General features: G+C 50.3%; 1 protein-coding gene across 1 annotated transcript; it reads right to left on the bottom strand.

The window, feature by feature from the left end:
* On the bottom strand, positions 1–20265 carry PPP2R5B (protein phosphatase 2 regulatory subunit B'beta). The gene is made up of 13 exons (XM_082204299.1): positions 19992–20265; positions 13575–13771; positions 12631–12732; positions 11975–12067; positions 10780–10910; positions 7937–7996; positions 6648–6756; positions 6397–6450; positions 5884–5934; positions 5628–5747; positions 4567–4694; positions 3540–3641; positions 1–2111 (listed from the first exon to the last, which is right to left on the bottom strand). The coding sequence occupies exons 1-13, from the start codon at positions 20188–20190 to the stop codon at positions 1964–1966; spliced, it is 1494 nt and encodes a 497-aa protein (XP_082060425.1). The 5' UTR covers positions 20191–20265; the 3' UTR covers positions 1–1963.
* Between the last annotated feature and the right edge of the window lie 73 nt (positions 20266–20338).

The raw sequence follows: 20338 nt of genomic DNA, 5'->3' as shown, positions 1-20338 counted from the left end.
CCCTGGGTGCCTCGGGGCCTCCCCCCCTGTGGAAACTACACAAGTGTGGCATCTAAATAGACTATAGAAGAGGAGGTGTCCCCAGATACTACAGTGCCCAACTGGCTTCAGTGTTCTGCTAAAAAATAAAACTGTAATACACTCAATGCCCCCCCTTCCCCAAAATAACCACCCAGTGACTATTCTTCTGGTTACAGATAATGTTTTGAGGTCATCATGCCGAGCAAAGAGGGAGGGGTGGCAGTGGTGGTAGTGGGGAGCTTTTAAACCCCCCCCCCGCTCCCCACACACAGATACTAAACCCTTTGGTGGAGGGGGAATGATATAGTCAGCAAACCAAGGCCTCCCCCCCCCCCGACCCCTTTATCGCCACCACAACCACAGCACCCTAGTATTTTGGACCTGGAACACCCCAGATGTTTCTCCCAGCTACCACCAGCCCCAGTCAGGGATGGCGGAGTCCCACAAGACCAAATGCTGTCACACACCCCTACCCGCCGCAAGACCTGAGAGAAGAGGAGCGAGATTGCAGCCACCGCCTCCTGCAGAGAGGTGGTACATCCTTGTCTGCTTACCCTTGAAATGTCCTGACCCTCAATGCCCCCCCAAAAAACTCAATTTCCCAGCAAGCATTTCCTACCCACCCCCACCCCCCATAATCAGAGGCATCCCTGCTTTCCACCTGTGCAACAACCAGCCCTTCTAAAGTGCAGGAGTTTGAACACTCTTCTCCCGTCAAGATCGCCCCCTCCCTCCCCTTCTAATTGGTGGAAATAGGGAGCTGAACGGGGGAACGTGTTAGAGCTACGCTCCATCTTGGGGGGGGGGTAGGGGGCTGTGAGAATCTAAGCAAAGTGCACCTGAGTCTCTCTCTCTCTCCCTCCCCCCCCCACACTCCTGACCACCCAAGAATGCAAAAGTGTGAAAACTATAAAAGCCCCAGAGGCGAGGAATCTCTTCCAGGGGGACACGCACCAAACTCCCCACCGTCCCCCCAATAAACTGCTGAAGGGGGAAAGCAGCTGCCAGCCCCCCCACAGCCCTAAACCCAGAGGGAAGAATCCCAGTGCGCTCCCGCCACTGCGGCGTCCCATGAGAGCATGCATAGGCCCAGATCTGCACACATACAACACCCTCCTCAACCGTGCCATTTCTGTTTTTCTGGAAAGTCCTCTTCCACCCTTCCTCCCCGAAACCCTGCTCCGTTTCTGGCTGAGCCAACGGGGGTGGGGAGACAGAACGGGGGGGGGGGGAGAGAAGAAATGCTGCGGCTCTTCCACTTGGGGAGGGGGGCAGCAGTTTAGGGCTTGAAACCACCAGACTAGGCCTTGGTGAACAAGGTCCTCAGAGATAGAGGGGAACCTCCCTCCTTCACCCCTATGCTCCCCAATAGGGAGCCAGGGAGCCCCTCCCCAAAAAACCAGGATGCCCCCCCATTTTTTTGTGCTCCCCACTCTTCCGAAACAGAAAGCCCCACCGCTATGGGGAGGGCAGCTTTGGATCAAGAGCCCTATTGCTTAATCTTGCTTTGGGTACCACCAACCAGATCCCCACCCCAAACTCTCGCCTCACAGCTCTTAAGACCCCCCCCCCTCACCACCATTCTTCCCCCTCCCCAAAACAGGCCCAGCAGGGGAGCCCCTCCGATGCCTCCTTCTGCCCACACCCAGCAAACATAGCCATGCACTCAGACCATTTTGCTTCACAGCCACAGCAAACGGGCCTCCTCCGTGGTCACCCCCCTGGGTGGGTGGGTGGGTGGGTGGGGGCCAGGCCCACCCCACCCCCAGGAGGAGCGAAAGGCAGGAGCTCTGGTTTGGCACAGGCTGGCTGGGGGCAGGTAGGGAGCGTCCGGCTCTCTGGGACGGGCACTGCACCCAGGTGGGCGGCTCCCACAAGCCACAGTGGGTGGGTGGGTGGGGAGGGCAGGGGGTGGGGGGCTCCAGGGGAGGGAGGGGGGCTCCTAGCTGGCCCCTCCGCTCTGCACAGCCAGGGAGTGCTGCAGGTTTAGGCGGTTCATCTTGGCCTCTTCCAGTCCTTGCAGCTTCCGCAACTGCAGCTCGTCCAGCTGCCTCCAGAGCTCCTGCCGCTCCTTCGCCTTCTTCAGTTCCCTGGGAGTAGAGAAATTTAATGAGAGATGCAGCGAAGGATGCAAATAGTTGCAGTTCCTGAATCATGGGGGGCTGGAGTAGATGACCTTTGGGGTACCCCCTTCCAACTCTATAAAGTTCTATGATACGGCATGCCGTCCTCCAAGGGTCGGCGTTTGGAGTGAGCCAAGAGAGTTTTGTAATTTGGGGTCTGTATTCAAATTCCCATAAGGTTTCTTTGTATTTTCCATAACTGCAGCTTGTTGGGGTTTTTTAAGGCAGAACGGTTCTTTTTGGCTTTGTATTCAGGACAGAAAAAAGAATATGCTTCCTTCACAAAGTAAACTGTGGAACTCACTCCCACAGGAGGCAGTTGAGGGCAACCAAGCTAGATGTCTTTAAAAAGAGGACTGGACAAATTTGTGGAGGAGAAGGCTACCAATGGCTAGCCACAACGGCTATGCTCTGCCTCCACGGTTTGAAAATGGAGAATCGTAGAATTGTACAAATAATAATAATAATAACAATAATAATTTGTTATTTATACCCCACCCATCTGGCTGGGTTTCCCCAGCCACTCTGGGCGGCTTCCAACAAAATATTAAAAATACAATAAAACACCAGACACAGTTGGAAGGGACCCCTAAGGGTCATCTAGTCCAACCCCCTACAATGCAAGCATCTCAGAATCCCTGACCGACAGCCATCCAACCTCTGTTGGAAACCCTCCAGTGAAGGGGAGTCCACCACCTTCTTTCCACTGTCAAACAGCTCTTCCCCTCAGAAAGTCATCCTTTAATGGTTAGTCAGAATCTCCTGCCTCGTCATTCGTATCCACTGATTTGGGTCCTCCCCTCTGGAGCAGCAGAAAGCAAGTTTGCTCCATCTTCCCTGTGGCAGCTCTTCAGCCAGCCTATCCCCTCTCAACCTCCTCTTCTTCAGACTAAACACACCCAGCTCCCTCAACTATTCCTCATAAGTCTTGGTTTCCAGACCCTTGATCATCTTGGTCACTCCATTGGCCCTTACTCCAGCTTGACAATATTCTTCTTAAACAGGGGTGCCCAGAATGGGACACTGTATTCCAGGTGTGGTTTGACCAAGGTAGAACAGAGCAAGACTGTTACTTCCCTTGATCTGGACACTATACTTTTGTTGATGCAGCCTAGAATTGCATTCGCTTTTTTTGCTGCTGCATCACGCCGCTGACTCATGCTAAGCCGGCGGTCTGCGAAGAACCCTATGTATACTGTGCTTTCACATGCGCTGCTGCGAAAGATGCAGAGAAGATCGAGAACCTGTGGGGGTCCTGCGGATGGTGCTAGACTCTCAAATCCCATCACCCCAAGCCAGCAGGGTATAAATGCTCCCAATGAATATTCATAAATAAACAGGAGAAGCTGCCCAGACTTGCAATTTCTCTCCCTCGTCTGCCACGTGGACACTTACTGCTGTTTTTCCACCTTGTAGGAGGCCGTAAGTTCGTCAAATAGTTTCCCATTCATCTCCATAAAGGTCTTGAGGACATTGTAGACCAGAGAAACAATGGTCCTGGATAAGAGGGTGGCAGTGCCGGGGGGGGGGGGAGAAATCTAGATGTTACACCCCAGGACTGCTAAGCCACCTCCAGCCCCACCTCATCAGTCAACAGCGGGATATCTTTCAACCTAAAAGCGGGTTCCCTTCTGCTTACTGAGGCCCTGAAAGTTGTAGCCCAGCCTTACACTTAAAGAGAGACAGTGCGGTGGAGTGGTTAGAGCCTAAGACTAGGGCCTGGGAGAGACCGGGGTTCAAATCCCCGCTCAGCCATGAAACTCACCTTGAGCTCCGTCAGTGCCTCTCAGGTAGCCTAACCTACCTCACAAAGTTGTAGTAGGGGATTAAACGAGGTGGGAATAACCATGTCTGCCACTTTTAGCTCTTCAGAGCAAAAGATGAAAGATAAAGGGACCCCTGACCATTAGGTCCAGTCGTGGCCGACTCTGGGGTTGCAGCGCTCATCTCATTTTATTGGCCGAGGGAGCCGGCGTACAGCTTCCGGGTCATGTGGCCAGCATGACTAAGCCGCTTCTGGCGAACCAGAGCAGCGCACGGAGCAGTACCTTCCCGCTGGAGCAGTACCTTCCCGCTGGAGCAGTACCTATTTATCTACTTGCACTTTGACATGCTTTCGAACTGGTAGGTTGGCAGGAGCAGGGACCGAGCAACGGGAGCTCACCCCATCGCGGGGATTCGAACCGCCAACTTTCTGATCGGCAAGTCCTAGGCCTTGTGGTTTAACCCACAGCGCCAAAGATAAGAGCAATAAATAAATAAAAGTGATACAGGGCAGGATATAAATCTGTGGCCTTTCCCCAAAGTTGGGCAATGGGAGCAATGAGGCTTTGCTGGCGACTGGGGGCAGAGGGACACTGCAGGACTGGCCCACCTCCACCCCAGGGATCCTGTAGGCACCCCAACCCAGGCAGCCACTTACGGGTTCCAGTGCTCCTTGGAGACGCGATAGAGGGTGCCGAAAATGGTGGGCAGCACCGTGTGGCAGTTGTCCTCAACCAGGCTCAGGATGTATTCGTTGTTCCAGAAATACAGAGCCCGCTCTGCAACCTGGAGCGAGAGGAGGGCTCAGAGGGGAGGAAGGCTACTACTAGCCAAAATGGCTACTCTCTGCCTCCACGGTCAAAGGCAGCAATGCTCCTGAATGCAAGTTGCTGGAAACCGCAAGAGGTGAGAGCTCCAGCAGGCTCTCCTCAAATAAAGTGCCCCCCTATGTACAAAAATTCAAAGTTTCTTCCAAGCTGTTTCACGCAGTTAGGTATGTCACACCCAGAAAGTGAATGAAGAAATGTTTCTATTCCTCACTCAGAACACTAGAAGTGGTGGACATCCAGTAATATTATAAGCTGCATGTCTTTGTTTCCCAATTTGATCCTTTTGCATGGTTCCGTATGTATCGTGGTATCTTATGCACATTATTTTTATGGATCATAGTTTGGTTATTTTTCACTGTAATTGTTAAAGAGTGAATTTATGCTTAATTATTATTTACCGGTATTTAATTTTATTATGCGCCATTATATTCTAATGGATTACTGAATGTTAGCTTTAAAATAAACAGCTTAAATAAGAACAAAGCACGTTTTTATTGTGATTTTGTTTTTGGTATTGGATCAGGTTGTTACAAGGTGCGTGATCTCTGCTGTATAGTTTGTTGTTTCTTCAGCTTGTAAACCGCCTTTAGAAAGACGGCAAACAAACTAGAAGTGGGAGGAAATGGAAATTGGATGTTGGAAGACTCAGAAAAAAGGTCGTTGTCTTTCATGCAGTACAAAGTTAAACTGTGGAACTCACTCCTGCAGGAGGAAGTACCAAAGTTGGACAGCCTTAAAAAAGAGGATTGGACAATTTCATGGAAGAGAGGCATCAGTGTGCCCTCCCACCATCTCAAAAATAGTGGAACCCCCCCCCCCCCGGCTAAATGAGCTCTGGCCCCACCTCCCCACCCTTCACCCCACCCCCCTGCCGCTGCCCCAAGAGCACCTGGAAGTGGGGGCTGGCAATACACCGAGCCACTTGCTTGAAGAGGGGCTCCTGGATCTTCACAAACTGAGAGGGCTCAATGACATCCAGAATCTCCTCGATTTCTCCCAGGAACATCACCTGGGTGGACAGACGAGCAGGGAAAGGTGAGCAGAATATGTTGGGAGGTGCCACTGGGCCAAGATGGGGCAACAGCACCATGGCTTCCCCCATCTGCCTCCACTCCCACCCTCCTCCCCACTTGACCCTTCTGTACCTCCTTCTGGGTGCAGGTCTTCGGCCAGTACTTCAGAAGGCCACGTATCACCTGGGAAGGTGAGGAGAGAGGTCAAAAGGTGGAAATGTTAAGACACACATCCTGGCACTGGCATAATAATAATAATAATAATAATAATAATAATAATACAGTAGTACCTTGGGTTAAGTACTTAATTCGTTCCGGAGGTCCGTACTTAACCTGAAACTGTTCTTAACCTGAAGCACCACTTTAGCTAATGGGGCCTCCTGCTGCTGCCGCACTGCCGGAGCACAATTTCTGTTCTCATCCTGAAGCAAAGTTCTTAACCTGAAGCACTATTTCTGGGTTAGCGGAGTCTGTAACTTGAAGCATATGTAACCTGAAGCGTATGTAACCCGAGGTACCACTGTATTATTTTTGTTTGGTACTCCCTTAACTGTTGCCCATGGGACTTGGGTTTTCTCCCCCCCCCCACCTGCTGCCCTGCTGCCCCCCACAACCAGCACCCCACATGGCCAAATCCTGACTCACATGCTCGGTCAGCGTTGCATCTTTCTCCAGGAACTGGACCACACAGTAAGCCAGCTGCAGGAGACAAAGCGGGGTCAAGGGTCAGAGGTTAGAGCTCAGGGACACCCAGGTGCACCCCCCTCCCCACAACCCCCACCAGAGTCCCAGGCATCACTCCACTACAGATTGTCCCCACCCTCCCATCCCACCTGACAGCAGAGGCCCCTTTGGCCATCAAGGGAGGCAGGGGTTCCCTGCAGAGTGAGGCTCACCTGGGCGTGGAAGATGGAGAGGGACTTCACCGAGTGCAGTGGGATGAGGACCCGGACCAGGAACTGCTTGTGCTCCGTCTTCAGGGGCAAAGCAAACCCGTTGATTATACTGGGGAGGGGAGGGGAGGGAGGAAAGACAGTGGGAGGCATCAAAGCCTGTGCCGTGCGACACCCGTTCCGCAACTGCAAGAAATCGATCTCTTTAGTGTGGGGGCACCTACAACTTCTGAACTCCCTGCCTATTGATGGCGACATCGGGCAGGCACCTTCGCTGCACACTCTTTGGCGCCTGCCGAAAACATTTCTGGTTAAGACAAGCCTGCCCAGATATGCAGAATGCTGATGTGTGTTTTTAGTTTATTGCTGGCTTTAAATCTTTGGGATGTTTTAATTGTTTTCGGTAATTGTTTTTTTCTTTTTCTTTTCGCAAGCCGCTTTGAAGTTTTTGTGATAAAGCGGCATATACCTTTTTTTTGCAGCAAAATAAACAAATAAAAAGAAAACTGGGGGAGGGAGTGCTTGGGAATGCTGCCGTCCCCCAAACAGAGGAAGGGACACCCCTGCCTTTTCTCCTGAGTACTGAGAAAGAGGAGCCCTCAACTCCCATCTTCAACACCTGATTGCTGGCAGGGAAGGTTGGTGGGAGAGAAGCCGCCAGCACTACAGTTCCTATGCCTCTCCATCCATCCCCCCAAAAATTCCCTGGACTTTACAGGAAATGTAATTTAAATTTGTTAAAATTCTGACATCTCACCCTTCCTTTTAATTTATTATATATATTTTTAATTATAAGCGAAGGGAAAAATTATAGAGGGGGAAGTAAGAAAGAGGTAGGAGACGATGCCAAAGGAAGAGCATTGTACAGCACCCACAGAATACGAATACAGCCTAAGCATTGTTGTCGTTTAACAAATACTTCTACGTATTTGGGAAAGGAAATGGTCACCAGTGCGATGAAGGTGAAGTGGATCAAACAAGAACATTTAAATCTCAGAATGTGGCAAAATAAAAACAGCGTGAGCTTGTGGCATCTCATGGACTGTATTGTCATGCAACCCAGACTCCCGAGTCGTGGGTGACGGAGCACATGGCTGAGCTTCCGATGACTCAGCGTCTTGCCCTTTTGCTCCGCCCACAGCAGCAGAAGCAGCAACAGCTAGGAAGGAGCCCAGCTGGTGTATGGCGGAAGCTGAAGGGGAGAGGGGGGAAGGAAAGAGGCCCCTCAATATTCAACAGAGGCAGGAAGGTGCAGCTCCGGCTGACGCCCGTCCACGTCCTAAGGTGCTTACCTTCCCAGGATCTCAAGGAGCTCCGCCACGCCGTTGAAATGCTCCGTCTCGTAGATAAACCTGGGGGTGGGACAGAGGAGAGTTAGGGATCACATCATCATCACGGCCACCAGCTTTTCCACCAGCCTTGCCCCACCCCATCCACCCCGCCTGGGACCATTGTAAGGCAAAGAGGCTGCTGAAGTATTCTTCGTTTTTATTTATTGCTTTTACATCCCAGCTTTTTCTCCAAGGAGTTCAAGGTGGCTCACGTGGTTCCTCCTTTGCTCTTTAATTCCCCACAACAGCCCTGCGAAGTAGGCCAGGGCTGAGAGTGAGCAACTGGCCCAAGGTCACCCAGTGAGCTTCGCAATGCCTGAGTGGGGATTCGAACCCAAATCTCTCCCAGAGTCCAACACTCTAACCACCGCACCATTACGGGCTCTCTTCTCTTAACATTTTTTTTTGCAGGGACTGTTCCTGGCTTTTCTGTCAGGAACAGAGTCATGTTGGGTTTTTAATATAGTTGAAATGCTTTGCATTTGTATCTGCCTGTATACTGTTTATTATTGTGAGCTGGCTCAGAAGCCTTTTCAGCTGAAAGGCGGCATATAAACAAACAACAGCAACACATCACATCATCACAGCACCACAAGGCAGAACTCCACTGCCACTTTCTGCTTGGATCCTTTTTTCCCCTAGCCCAGCTAGAAAACGCCCTTCCAGCAGATGTCAAGGCAATAAACAACTATTTTACTTTTAAAAGAAAACTGAAGGCAGGCCTGTTTAGGGAAGTTTTTAATGTCTGATGCTGTATTGTGTTTTTAATATTCGGTTCGAAGCCACCCAGAGTGGCTGGGGAGGCCCAGCCAGATGGGCAGGGTATAAATAATAAATTATTATTATTATATTATAACGGTGCTGTGATGTCAAGTTGGCCCCCAGGAAGGGTATTCAGGGCACCAGACCAGAGTGAGCCTCTCCTACCACAGAATTCTAGAACTGAAGAGCTGGAAGGGACCCCAAGAATCATCTAATCCAACCCCCTGCAATGCAGGAAATCCTTTTGCCCAACGTGGGGCTCCTGCGATTAAGAGTCTTCTGCTCTATCGACTGCGTGTTGCTAGACTACAACTCCCACCCATTGGCCATACTGGCTGCTGGGAGTTGGGTGTCCAACAACATCTGAACGGCTATGGGTCCCTCATCCCTTGGGTCTGGCAGCTCCTGCACCACCCAGAATATGCTTCTTTTCTTTATCTGCTAGCGAGAAAAGTGAGGGAGTCCCCAGCTAGGAAATGAAGGGAGAACACAGGACAAGGTCATCCTGCCCTCTAGTGGACAGCAGGCTACATTATCCCCCTGAATGGGCTCTCACCACATGGGTAAGAACTTAAGGGCTTGCTGGATCAGGCCAGTGGCCCATCTAGTCCAGCATTTTGTTCTCACAGTGGCCGCCCAAGGGAATCCTGCAAGCCAGATCTGAGCACAGGAACATTCTGTGGTTTCTGGCAACTGGTACTGAGAAGCATTATTGCCTCCGACTGTGGAGGCACAGCACAGACATCATGACTGGTAGCCCTTGTTAGCTCAGTTGGTAGAGCATCAGACTCTTGACCTCAGGGTCGTGGGTTCGAGCCCCACACTGGGCAAAATATTCCTGCCTTGGAGGGAGTTGGGCTAGAGGACGCTTGAGGTTCCTTCCAACTCTATGATTCTACATGAATCTGTCCCAATCCTCTTTTAAAGTCGTCTAGGCTAATGCTTCCTGTGGGAGGGAGTTCCACAGTTTAACTTTGGGCTGTGTGGAGAAGGTACTTTCTTTTTTTTAAGTATTTTTTATTAAGAATTTAAACAAAACATATTATTTTAATACATATCCTGGACCCCCCCATTCCCCCCCCCCGACTTCCCTCAGCTCCAATCTCTGGTTTCTCTACAAATGCTATTCTCTGCATGTTACAAAACTGTATAAATCCTTAATTTATCTGACTGGTTATTGTCAATAGAAAGTTTGTGAGTGTTTTGAGAGCCAGTGTGGTGTAGTGGTTAAGAGCGGTAGTCTCATAATCTGGGGAACCAGGTTTGCGTCTCCACTCCTCCACATGCAGCTGCTGGGTGACCTTGGGCCAGTCATACTTCTCTGAAGCCTCTCAGCCCCACTCACCTCACAGAGTGTTTGTTGTGGGGGAGGAAGGGAAAGGAGACTCCTGAAGGGGAGTGAAAGGTGGGATATCAAATCCAAACTCTTCTTCTTCTTCTTCTTTATTCAAAATCTGCCAAGAAGTCCAGTTCACGTTGTTGTTTCTTTAAGTACCGTATTCTTTGCTCTATAAGACTCACTTTTTCCCTCCTAAAAAGTAAGGGGAAATGTGTGTGTGTCTTATGGAGCGAATGCAGGCTACGCAGATATTCCAGAAGCCAGAACAGCAAGAGGGATTGCTGCTTTCACTACGCAGCAATCCCTCTTGCTGTTCTGGCTTCTGAGATTCAGAATAATTTTTTTCTTGTTTTCCTCTTCCAAAAACTAGGTGTGCCTTGTGGTCTGGGTGCATCTTATAGTATGGTACTTTGTAAAAGGTTCTCATTCATCTTTAAAGTCACAGTTATCCTTATCCTGTAGTTTATGTGTCAAAGGGGATTTAGAGAGAAGATACTTTCTTTTACATGTTCCGAACCTTCCAACGTTCGGATGCAGGCCACCTGCAAATCCCCTCCTTGGCCAGAAAAGAGGCTGGCAGCGAGACCTGAGCAACTGCTTCTGACCACACTGGGTGGGCAGAGTGTTGGGGAGAGAAGCCTGTGCTGCAGGAGGCCAGGACGCGGAGCAACCCTGGGGTGGAGCAGAGAACAGAGGAACTCACCGCAAGAAAATGTTGTTGCACTGCTTTCGGATGTAGGCACGCAGGCCCAGGAACTTGCCATAGACACGGTGGAGGATGGTCTTGAGGTACTCGCGCTCCCGAGGGTCCTCGCTGTCGAAAAGCTCCAGTAGCTGAAGGAAAGGGAGAGGGCAGAGGAGGAGTCAGAGCAAATGAGCCTGGAACGTCCCCCGTGAAACTCCTGGAGAGTTTCCTGGGCCTTCTACTGAGCACCAGGCAGAGGCTCTCCAAGCTTCCAGCACGACTGGGAGATGCCGGTGACTTAGCTTGCTGCCGTCTGCCTTCTGCAAGCAGAGTCATGTGCACAGCCTAAGATTAGTCCAAAGGGGGTCCTGGCACAGCAGCCTGTTCTCACAGTGGCGAACCAGGTGACCCAGAAGGAAGCCAAGCTTGTATTGTGATTTTACTCTTTTCTTGTTGGGAGCTGCCCAGAATGGCTAGGGCAAACCGGTCAGATGGGTGGCATATAAATCAATTATTATTACAGTGGTACCTCGGGTTAAGTACTTAATTCGTTCCGGAGGTCTGTTCTTAACCTGAAACTGTTCTTAACCTGAAGCACCACTTTTGCTAATGGAGCCTCCTGCAGCCGCCACACCACCAGAGCACAATTTCTGTTCTCATCCTGAAGCAAAGTTCTTAACCCGAGGTACTATTTCTGGGTTAGCGGAGTCTGTAACCTGAGGTACCACTGTATTATTATTATTTGGGCTCCAGTTTCCAAGGAGGGCATCCAGCTCCTTCCTGGCCATGTCTTATTTATTTATGCCTAGAAATATTTATGTGTTGCTGCCTGATTTAAAAAATGTCAAAGAAGTTTATGACAAGGATGTCTGTATATAATTAACACGCAAACACACAAAAAAAGCTTTAGAATCAGAGGCCATCAGCCATTACAAAAAGATGCATTCTCAATTGCTCGCATAAGTTTGATGGAATAGAAAAGTTTTCCCCAGGAGGTTGGAAGTTGAAACAGCCTCATTTCTCTGCAGTACCACAACAGAGTCACTGCAGAAGGAGCATGGCTTGTGACCCACTTGCAAAGAGGACTCACACTCGATGCCCAGTAACCTGGCTTTGCTGCCCCCAGGCACAGACACGACACAACACACACACACACACACACACACACACACACACACTCCCTTGCTCAGCCTTCTTGCTCTTTTTCACTCACCAGCAATACAAATTTCTGGTCTATGTAACGCTTGGCGACTGAAGGTTGGAAGTCTGGGCTCTCGAGAAACCGGAGGAAAAATTCATACACAAGCTGGGAAGAGGTAGAGAGGTGGAGCCATTAATAACCACCACAAATTCTTCCAATTCCGCACCCCCACCTGCCCCCAAGGCACTTTTGTTCCCACAAAATTTAGGCCACCTTCCCTTTTGTTTCATAAACTTATTCCTGGTGCCCCCTTACCCTATCAAATGTATTTTTCAGAATAGCAGTTTTCACAACCCACAAAGAAAGATAATAGCACAATAAAATTAAAGACAGCCACAGTCACAATTAATTGCACATTTGTTAAACCCAATTAAAACTATTTTAGTTTAATTAATTCAACAAAAACCTCAACCTGGTGATATCAGCTTTTCAGATAGTCATTTACACTTCCAGCACACGCCCCCCCCCACTGCTCTCTTGACTCTTAGCGTCCCCCCCCAACCGCTCGCCATTGCAAGTTAACCCACCACCCACTTTGGGAACCACTGGTTTAAGGAATCCACCAGCAAGCCAGGGGTGGAGGTGGCTAAGACTGCACCCACTACTTTTCTGCCATGCAGGCAAAATGACACATGCCCACACGAGGCAGCCCCACGGAGGAGTCCTACCTGGAGATGTGGCCACGAGGGTTCTAGGTTGGGCTCATCCTCTTCGGGGTCAAACTCAGGGTTCTCGCTGGGCGGAAGCGTCCGGAAAATGTTGACCGAGATCTGTAGAGAGAGGAGAGAAGAAATCAGCCAAGTTATACAGCCGGCATAGGCAGAATCGACCCTCCAGATGTTTTGGGACTACAGCTCCCATCATCCCTAGCTAACAGGACCAGTGGTCAGGGATGATGGGAGTTGTAGTCCCAAAACATCTGGAGGGCCGAGTCTCCCTATGCCTGCTATACAGACTAGCTACCACTTCAAGCAAGCTGTTCTAGACCCCTGCAAAGTACACCCCTGCCCCCTATAAAAATACACCCCTCAAGCTTCTGGCTTTGACAGGGACCAGTCAGATGCCCAAAGAATCTCAGGGAAAGGACAATGAGATCATTCACAGGGGTTGCCAACATGGTGCCCATAGCTGCAATGTCACTGTTATGAGATCTTCCCTGGCACCCTACTATTAACTTCAGAGAGAAGTAAAAGGAGGGAGATCATAGCCTGCACTTGCTTGTATAATAGTCAGCACTTCTGTCCAGAAAGGCATTATTTTTAAAATATTACTTTTCACTCTGTGCGTGCATGTGTGTGTGTGTGTGTGTGTGTGTGTGTGTTTTAACCCATACACATTAAACGCAGAAACGGAACAGGAAAAATTTAGAGCGTGTTCCATCCATCCCTCACTGGAGGTAATTTTGCCTCCCCTTGTGTCATAATCTGTGCCAGGAGTCTCTTGTTCAAGCTGACAGAATGCATTCCTAGCCTTCAGCCTCCCTGGCTGTTGCCAGCAACCAATGCAGCCTCCCTGGCTGCTGCCAGTGACCAGCAACCAACTGAGCCTCCTTGCTTGTGCTTGTTTGTGTGGTGAGGGAGCCTATCCTCTTCCCTCTCCTCTCCCTGCTTACCATCTTGATGATCTCAGGGTAGAGCGGCTCAATGAGGATGCCACGGTTGGTGGCCACACACTCCACCAGCTCATTGAGGGCTGCCCGCTTGATCTCTTTCCCCTTCAGGTCGGCAACGCAGTCGAGGAAGTCGAAGAGGACGGAGCACTGCTGCAGCTTCTTGCACAGGAGGTCGTGCAGCTCTGAGACAGGAGCATCTGCAGGGGGGAGGAAGCGACCACACACACAGGGCTCAGCAGGTGCTGGCGCAAGAGGTGCTGGGGCTCAAACATGCTGGCCAGTCTCACCCTCCAACACATCAGAGCCCCCTTCTCCATAATCTATTGGTGCGGTCCGGTTGCAGCTGCTTAGTGGTGGAGAAAAAGCAGACTATGTGCATTTTTGCTCTGTTTTAATTATTTGTAAGGAAAAGGCCATTTGGCAGGGTGGGGAGACACTTCTTATGCACCCAGAGGGTTCATGTCACCCCCAGGAAGGGCTGGGAAGAAGAGACCCATCTAAAACTCTGGAGATGCAAGTGGACAAATAACCTGAGCTGGTAAAAGGTGGTAATAATACTAATACTAATACTAATACTAATACTAATAATAATTTATTATTTATATCCCACCCATCTGGCTGGGTTTCTCCAGCTACTCTGGGAGGCTTCCAACAGAATATTAAAATACAATAATCTATTAAACATTAAAAGCTTCCCTAAACAGGGCTGCCTTCAGATGTCCTCTAGAAGTCTGGTACTTGTTTTTCTCTTTGACATCTGGTGGGAGGGCGTTCCACCGGGCGGGTGCCACTACCGAGAAGGCCCTCTGCCTGGTTCCCTGTAACTTGGCTTCTCGCAGGGAGGGAACCACCAGAAGGCCCTCAGCGCTGGACCTCAGTGTCTGGGCAGAATGATGGGGGTGGAGATGCTCCTTCAGGTATACTGGACTGAGGCCATTTAGGGCTTTAAAGGTCAACACTTTGAATTGTGCTCTGGAGGAAGAAAGCACAGCTCCACAGACAGAACATCAGCGGGGTTGTGACCTTTGCTGGAGCCCAGGGAACATGCAACAGGCAGGACCAGGGGTTGGGTGTGCAGGGCAAACAAGGCTCCCCATGCCAGCCCAACCCTTGCCACTGCCACCAGCACCGAGCAGAGAGCATGGAGGGTTCACAGGGCTGAACCGCCTGCCATCTGTGCGAGGAGGAGCCTGGCCGTCCTGCCGATGTGGCCTCTGACAGATGCATCCCCCTGACAGTGGCCGGGCAGCCATTCAGCAAGCGGGGGCACAGTGGCAAGGCCAGACCAGAACCCAGAGACCCCCAGTGGCAACCTTGCAAGACCCATAATTCCAGACAGCAGTACATAGGAACCACCTGCCTTCTCCAAGGTGAGACTATGGGCCCATGTGCTTCAGGACACTAGCAGGCACTCCCCAGGGTTATAAGCAGGGGGCATTCCCCGCCCCGCCTGGAGACGCAGCTGGGGATTGAACTTGGGATATCCTGTATGCAAGGCAGATGATCTACTGCTGTGTTATGGCTCTTCATGAAACCAAGGTGGTTGCTTTTCCTTTCATTTTTTCTCCAGTTATTTCCAAGTACTGCAATAAAAACAGTTTCCAAGTGCAGTTTCCACCACCATGTTTAAACCGCATTAAGTGGTGCTTTACTGAATTCTTTCCCTAGATTAAACATTTTGTTTCCAATGCACCTGAAAAGGCTTTGTATTTATATAGCATAGAAAATGAACACTGCGTATTTTTTTTTAAAAAAACCAAACTTGTTAAATCAGATCTCCAGTGATTTAGTGCAGTGGGGAAAAATTCCGATCCCAAAATTTCCAGAAAACTCACGTCATTCTCTGGGGACAACCACCTCAGCAAGTCGGAGCTGCCTGTCACTTGTGCCCATCAATGAGTTAAGAGTCAGCAATGCCTGCTCTCCAACTCCTTGGCTGTGGCACCAGTAAACTCTGCAAGACACTAGCCCTGTGTGAGGTCAAGAGTGGAGTGGCACACTCAAACGCTTCCAAAATTAACCAAGCCTGCCACCCAAGTTGCCCTAGTCATCCTGGAGAGCCCACCTCAGCCTTTTCCTTGACAGGGATCTGGGCCCACTCCAGAAGGTGCCAGACTGGGTGCTTTTCCCATGATGATATTTTAAAACAACAGGAGGAGCCAAGAGCAGCCATTTCCAAAATAGGGAAATGAGGCATTGGTGAACTGATGAGCACCTGGAAAAGCACCAAGATCGCCCTAGGAGAGCAGGAAGTCAAGGATGAAATGCAGCAGTTACTTAACAAAAAAATATCAGGATCTTAGAGGTGGAGGGTTGGGAAGGCTGAAGTCAGTTTTAAGCAGGATGCTGCTATTATACCTAGTTATGCAGGTATTTTGACGTGAATTCTTTTTGATTGGCTGGATTCTGTTTCAGTCAACTATTTCGCTGTAAACTGTCCTGTAACAGTTGTGTGTGTGTGCCTCTGAAGGGCAGTATAAAAGCACCCTAATAAGCAAGACTCAGGCACACAAACCATACTGCTGTTGCAGCCTCTTCTCCTTACCCCTTGGGGCAAGAAGCAGCCCTGGGAATCCCCCTGGGAACTGTAACCATGGCAGCCATAAGGCTGATCAGCCGCATCCGGAGACAGAGATGATGAGCAGCTCTGAGTTCTGGGATCAGTAAGGATGCAGGAATATTTGGAGGGGGGACTGCCTAGACGAATGCAATGGGCATCTCCCAAGACTTGAGAACCTATTCTGGCTTTGTCTCCAAAGTCAAAAAATATTTATGCCTGCGGAGAAAGAGGGAGTCTAAAATGTATTTTGAAACTGAGCAGCATTCAAGGCCAGGAAACGGAGAGCAGTTGAAGAGAGCCATTTCTGCCCCCGGCCCACCATGCGGCCAGACACTCCCATTTCCCACTTATCATTTTATTATTATTACTATTAATTATTTACCCTGCCCAGGGTGCGTAACAATAATTAAAACATTTAAGGACAGTTTAAAGCAACACGAGATCACAGAAGGTGGGTTCCTAAAAATAAACATGTATAAATAAATATGCATCTCAAGTGTCAAAAGTCAGGGTAAAAGCGCATCTGCAGCAGAGTGGTTTTAAATTTTGTATAAATCTGATGCTGTACAGCTAACATGGGCTCCTTCTGGAGGAAGGTTAGGGCGAAAAGCCAATAAATTAACCAAATTGAAGGATACCAAACCCAGGGCGTTTAAACAGCTTCTATTGCAGTCAGTTACGGGGTGGGGTGGGGCTGGCTGCTCTGCCTCCCACTTTTGGAAGCAATATATGAATTTTTGGTTGTCTCTCCTGTAAAGGGTGCTATTAGTTGAATATGTTTTGTGCTTCTGTTGTCTTATGGTTTGTTGATGATTCATTATTCTGTGATTGCATTTTAGCTCATGGGACCTTAAGAGCAGGCAAGAAATACCATTAATAAATAAAGATGGCATTTCCTCATTCCAAGATGCCTCTAATAGAGAAGCCAGCAGGACACTCCAGTCTGGCATAGAGGAAACCTTTCTTGATGTTGCAACTCCGCCTCGATTAAGTCAACAGTAAGGCCTGGCCCAGTGTTTGAGGGGAATGGGGGTGGCTAACGAAACTCTGCCCGATTTTACAATGTTTCCCACTGAGTTAATGCATCATCTGTTTTCATCGCTGCTGATTTTAGCTAATTGCCTATTTGCAATGTATTTTGCGGCTGCTTTTATCCATGCTGAAGGCCACTCTGAGCTCACCAACAGAAATTAATCTGCGTTATTTGCATTATTATGTGTTTATTTGCAACCCACCAACTCCCTCCCGTTTTTTAGTCAAATCATGGCTCCCTCCTGTGAGGACAGGGCGTGGTGGAGGCTGCCCCAAAAGGTATGGGGACTAAGGTCCCCTCTAACACACACCTGCAATTTCAGCACTTCCTGGAACTCTGCCCCCTCCCCATTATCTGGCCGCTGCAGACCCCCAAAGGCAGGCCCCTGAGTGGGCAATTCTCTGGATGGACACAGAAATCCTCAGGATGGGAACACAGCAAGTTGCTTTAATACTGGGTCAGACATCTGTCCATATCTGACAGACAGCAACTCTTCAGGGGTCTTAGGCCAAGAAGGGCATTTCCCATCACTTGCGGACTCTTCTCTTTTAGCTGAAAGAGCCACGACATTCTGCCTGTATAGGCACGTCTGAGCTGTGGTCCTCTCCCATTGGAGCTTACTTAGTGGCACAAGGACTCCATGTGCGCTTCTGATGGAGCATGGCTACAGAAGAAGGCAGGATGCTTGGGGTTGCCTCCCCAGCTGAGGAGGAGGATGCAGAAGGGGTGGAAGATGCTGGCCTGGCCTGCTGGCTGCATCCAACAATACCAGAGTGGTAGGAGAGAGGACAACTCCCGGCGGCTGCTCTCAGTTGCAAAGTGGTACCCAAGGAGGACTGAGGAGCATCAGTAGAGCCTGCCAAATCAGTGCAACGGCCAACCAGGTCTGGCATCCTGCTCTTACAGTGGCTCGTACGGAAAACCCGCAAGTAGGATCCAAGCGCAAGAGCACTCTCTCCTGTGGCTTCCAGCACCCGGTGTTCAGAAGCATATGCTCTGTCTCCAAGAGGCAGAGCATAGCTATCGTGGCTAGCAGTCACTGACAGTCTGATCTTTCATGGATTTCCCCAGCCATCTAAGTTGGTGGGCATTACTGCCTCCTGGGGGAGCGAGTTCCACAATGTGACTATGCGCTGCGTGAAGAAGGGCTTTCACCACCAAGAAGCAGCCGCGTCACTCCAGCCAGAGGTCCATAGGAAGCTGCTCTAGACAGAGTCAAACTATGGGTCCATCTGGATTATCCATGCTGACTGGCAGCAGCTGCCTGGGGTTACAAGCAGGGGACCTTCCCTACTTGTGAGATGCAGATGGGGACTGGACCTGGGACCTTCTGCAGGTGCTTTGCTTTCTTACCTTGCTGGAAAGCCATATTTGCTTGAACGTGCAAACTTTACCTGTGTGGCCACACAAGACATGCCCCCAACACTCCGGTGCCCACCACCCCACACACTCAGCCCCCAATGATCCCCATGCAAATGAAAATGCCTTTAGCTCTGCTGAAGCATGAGACTCATAATCCCAGGGTTGTGGGGGTTTGAGATGCACGTTGGGCAAAAAATTCCTGCATTGCAGTAGGTTGGGCTAGATGACCCTTGTGGTTCCTTCCAACACTACAGTTCTATGGTTTTATGGTAAGCGGGGGATGGCCCACAAGGCTTTCCAGTTGCATTTGCCTGATCACAAGTGGAAGCTCCCTGCACACCTTCCCCATGCGACTCTGAGAAGGTCGGGGACTAAAGGGTGGTGGTGAGCATGATGCACATGAGGACATTGAACATGGGCACCACTCCCTGCCCCCCAAACACACCTGCAGTTTATGACTGCTCCAAGTATGATGAATATTGTTCCTCAAATTGCATTTTACTTTGCTTGCCTCTTGCTCAAAGCTGTGATTCCAAAGTAAGCAGAGAGACCACAGGAGAGCTTCGCCACAAAGCTCTGAGCCTGCGTTTGGCCAGGGCCAAGCCCAATGCTCTCGTTGAGGTGAAGATGCACTTCCCTGCAACAGGAAACCAGGGCTACCCTCCTGGAGCTCAAGATAAGAGCCTGTGTGGTGTAGTGGTTAGAGTGTCAGACCAGGACCTGGGGCAGACCAGAATTTGCACCCACTCCATCATGAAGCTCACGGGGTGAGCTTGGGCAGGTTGTGGTCTCTCAAACCTAACCCTACCCCACACGGTTGTTGTGAGGATAGAACAAGCCAGCGGATAACTGAGCACAGCACCTTGAGCTCCTCACAAGGAAAGTGCGACAAAAATGTATTGAATCTATAAAAATGAATAGGTATACCCACACCTCATTTTTTGTGACCAAAACAAAGGTTCAGATGTAATGGCACCTCTCGAAAGATCAGCAATGAGGCAGTATCCCCAAACCAAAGATTGAGGGAGTCTCAACACAGGGCTTTGCAGCCTTTCTCAACCTGTGGGTTCTCAGATGTTGTTGAACTACAACTCCCATCACCCCTAGCTAGCAAGGCCAGAGCTCAGGGATGATGGGAGTTGTAGTCCAACAACATCTGGGGACCCACAGGTTGAGAACTGCTAGTCTAGGTTGTGTCCCCCAACTAACACCCACCCCCTGTGCTTATGGCAGGCCTCTGCTGACAGTAAGAGATGTTGGACCTTGGAAGATGGCAGACTCTCCTTCACTGGAGTTTTTTAAACATAGGTTGACCATCTGTCAGGGATTATTTGGCGGCAGTTCCCACATTGCAGGGGGTTGGACTAGATGAACTTTGGGTGTTTCTTCCCACCCAATGATTCTGTGGCAGGTCTCCCTGCTAGAAGGACCCAGGTGTGGAGGCAGGCCTCTGGGGACTCACCTTTGAGCAGAGGGAGAGGCGTGAGCTCCTGCTGGTTGCTCTGGTACCGGAACTGAGAGGAGCTGTGGGAGCGCCTCTGGCGGGAACGGCGGAGTGACCGGCGGGAGAAGCCGTCCACTTTGTCCGGGGGCGGCACAGGGGACAGCCCCGGGGAGGAGGGGCTGGTGGGGGTCACGGCAGGCGGGATCTTGGTCTCCATGTCGGCAGGCAGGCGAGCCCCCACTGCTGTGAGTCTATGCCAGGAGGGCCCTGGGGAGGAAGGGTGCCCTTAGTACCCAGCAACGGCGTCTGGCGTCTCCTTAGGCCTCAGGAGCAGCCGCCCCATGACACAGGCCGGGGCCTCCTTC

The sequence above is a fragment of the Podarcis vaucheri genome (assembly GCF_965113315.1).
Source record: "Podarcis vaucheri genome assembly, chromosome: 16".
Taxonomy (NCBI): domain Eukaryota; kingdom Metazoa; phylum Chordata; class Lepidosauria; order Squamata; family Lacertidae; genus Podarcis; species Podarcis vaucheri.
The sequence above is the reverse complement of the archived record's forward strand: the minus strand, read 5'-3'. Positions and strand labels throughout refer to the sequence as shown.